This window comes from Lactuca virosa, chromosome 8 (assembly GCF_052849685.1).
Source record: "Lactuca virosa cultivar CGN04683 chromosome 8, Lactuca_virosa_CGN04683_v6, whole genome shotgun sequence".
NCBI classification, from domain to species: Eukaryota; Viridiplantae; Streptophyta; class Magnoliopsida; order Asterales; family Asteraceae; genus Lactuca; species Lactuca virosa.
Window position 1 is genome coordinate 53,135,048 of NC_136433.1, and position 3,107 is coordinate 53,138,154.

The following is a 3,107-nucleotide window of genomic DNA, read 5'->3' on the forward strand; positions in this document are numbered from 1 at the left end:
AACCCTAAGTAATTTTAATATCACGTACTGTATTAAATCCGATAACTAACTCAGTGTATGAACAAGCATATAACAAACATATAAATTGTCAACTTAGTTTTCGTAATGTAGAAAAGCAAAAGTTAAATTTGATCTAAAAAACCGAAGAAATGCTGAAAAACAAAAACCTCTGTTTAGGCAAATTATGGTGGAGGAAAATTGAGACCGAGATCGAGAGTTAGGGATTTCTCTTGTCTAAAATGCACGACCGGTGAAGAGTCAAAATCACTATGTTGTGCGAGGCCACCAATAGTAACGGTGGGATGAGGATCGCAGTTGATAGATCTGACCAATCTGAAGATGTTTTTGTCGGTTGTGATTCTTGATCGACATGGGATCATCTTCTCCGTTCAGATATTCAATCCATAGAGGATGCCGACATGAAGTAGGTGATGACGGTGTACTCCGACGAACGAATTGATGATAAAGATGTATAAGGACATGAGAGAGAGAGAGAGAGAGAGAGAGAGAGATCTAATGAGGAATAGAGAGAGAAATATTGTGTGAGAAATCTAAGATTGATTGTAGAGAAAGTCATGGAGATTGGAGAGAGAGAAAAGATAGAAAAAACAGCAAATCGTGAGAGTGAGAGAGGGAGAGAGTGAGTGAAAGGTAGAAGGATAAAGAACGAGATATGTTTCAATTAAATTTGTGTTTCCTATAATGCCCTTTCCCTTTTACGTTAAGATACCCCCGAACTTATAAATTGCTATTTATTTACAAAACAGCCATAGCTGATCTTGTCATTTGTTTTTTTATCTAAAGTTTCAGTTTTAGTTATCGGGTATATATATATATATATATATATATATATATATATATATATATATATATATATATATATATATATATATATATATATATATATATATATATATATATATATATATATATACACAACGTATAGAAAAATCTAGTAATAATGAAAAAAAGTTGAGCTATGAATGATAGTGGGTCGGCACCCATAAGCCCAAGATATCACCATTTGGTCTGACATTTTGCTGTGACCACCGAAGACCTTCTTTCGAGCACCACTCTTAGTCTGGCAGTATGTAAGATAGAAAGAAATATAAGGTTGAGTCTAAAGCTTAATGTTTTCTGTTAAACAAAATAATTGTTACAATTTTGTAGTGTTACATTCTACTAGTGACAGTATGTAAGTGAATGAGATACGTATAGTAAGTGAATGAGATACGTATAGTAGCACACTAAAACAATACGGGGAGTGGTGGATTATTCCTTCTTGTTTGAAAAGAAGGATATTAGATGACACAAAAATCTAAATTCATAACTTTAAATTTAGAAAATATACATGTTAGGGAATAAGGAGGGATCACATATCTCAAGAACTTCAAAATTTGTGTGGGAAAGAAAAACTCATCTTAACATAAACGATGAAAAGAAAAAAAAGATGTAGAAGTTTTGAAAGGAAATGGAATGGATGATTCATCCATCTCAAGGTTTAAATATTCCTTTATTTTAGAAAATTAAGTAGAAGAAGTCTAACTTTTTATATAGGATTAGAGGCTAATCCAAGATTTTTTTAAATAGAGGCAAAAAAAATCAACTGGAAACTATTCAACGATGTATGAACAAAGAAATGGTAATTTGATAACTGATGGAATTTCTGTGGTTGCAACATATTGATTAAAATAAGGCAAATAAAATTATCTTGCAAACAAGAATTATCCAGCAACAAATAAACCATAGTTATTATAGTAAACAAAACATAGTCATTTCTTTAATATTATAATTCAATAATCGACAAGCACTTGTCTTTTTCTAGCGATCAAAAGAAAGGTAAACTAGGAAATGAAATAAAGAAAGTAGTTCCATTAAAAAATATCCATCTTTTTTTTTTTCGAAACCGAAAATCTAACTTACTCTTAAATTACACCTTAAATCCACATATGTCCAAGACGGGACTTGAACCTCAACCTCAAGGAGGGAGGGCAACACCGGATACCGCTGTGCTAGAATCCCTTTGGCGGGTCTCGATTTATTAGTCATTATTTATCTTTATTGTGTATAGCTGTGTATCTTATTCTGGCCCATTATGTGAGGCCCCTTTATTGTATTTTCTGTACATATATTTTATCAATGAATGAGAAGGGTTTTATGGGAAAACTTACCAAATTACATGGTATGAGAGCAGTCGATTTCCTCTCCTTTTTTCTGTCGATCTCAAACCTAGCCGTCGACATCTTCTTCCTGTTGTCGACAGCTCCTCTTCTCATTCTGTTCTCCCTTTCTTCACGGCTATACAATGGTGTCGTCTTCTTCATCATCGACTCCTCACGCTTCTGATAAACCCTATGGAATTACCAACAATAAAGCATACATTCCGTTCACTCTTGATATTGAACGTATGAATTATGATGGTTGGCGCGACGTGTTTGAAACTCACTGCATTGCTTTTGGTGTAGCCGAACATCTAAGTCCTCCAGATGATAAGATTATCGCTGCTGACAAGAAAGAGTGGGATCGTGTTGATGCTCTTGTTAAAATGTGGATCTATGGTACAATCACTCAAAGCTTGACTCGATCTGTTCACAAGAAGAAGCAGAGTGCGTTTGACTTATGGGACTCTTTGGAAAATATTTTTCGTGACAACAAAGATGCAAGAGCAATGCAACTTGATCAAGAACTACGTAATATCACGCAAGGTGATTCCACGATCAATGCTTACTGTACCCGGATAAAGAATCTTGCTGATCTGCTGGAGAATATTGAAGTTGTTGTCCCTGAAAAAGACTGGTAAACTATGCTATTAATGGTCTCAATCCTCGCTTTGATCATATTGCTAGCATTCTCTGTCATCACTCCCCGTTTCCTACTTTGCTGGAAACCCGATCCATCCTGGCGCTCGAAGAACAAACTATGAATCAAATTCAAAACAGGTCTGTTACAAGCACTCATCCAGATAACTCTTCATCTCCTACAATTCTTAATGTTGAGCATGCAAATAATAACCACAATACTCGTAATTTTCGTGGCAACCACAACTTTCAAGGTGGTCGTAATGGTGGCCGAAACTGACGTGGCGGAAGAAACAACTATGGTGGTGG

General features: G+C 35.0%; 1 protein-coding gene across 1 annotated transcript; it reads left to right on the forward strand.

The window, feature by feature from the left end:
• Positions 1–2,305: 2,305 nt before the first annotated feature.
• LOC145130343 (uncharacterized) lies at positions 2,306–2,800 on the forward strand. The gene has a single exon (XM_079065159.1). The coding sequence runs from the start codon at positions 2,306–2,308 to the stop codon at positions 2,798–2,800; it is 495 nt and encodes a 164-aa protein (XP_078921285.1).
• The last annotated feature ends 307 nt before the right edge of the window (positions 2,801–3,107 follow it).

Bases quoted from the DNA above. Each gene is read 5' to 3' on its own strand.
- LOC145130343 (XM_079065159.1), top strand. From the start codon at position 2,306: ATGGTGTCGTCTTCTTCATCATCGACTCCTCACGCTTCTGATAAACCC.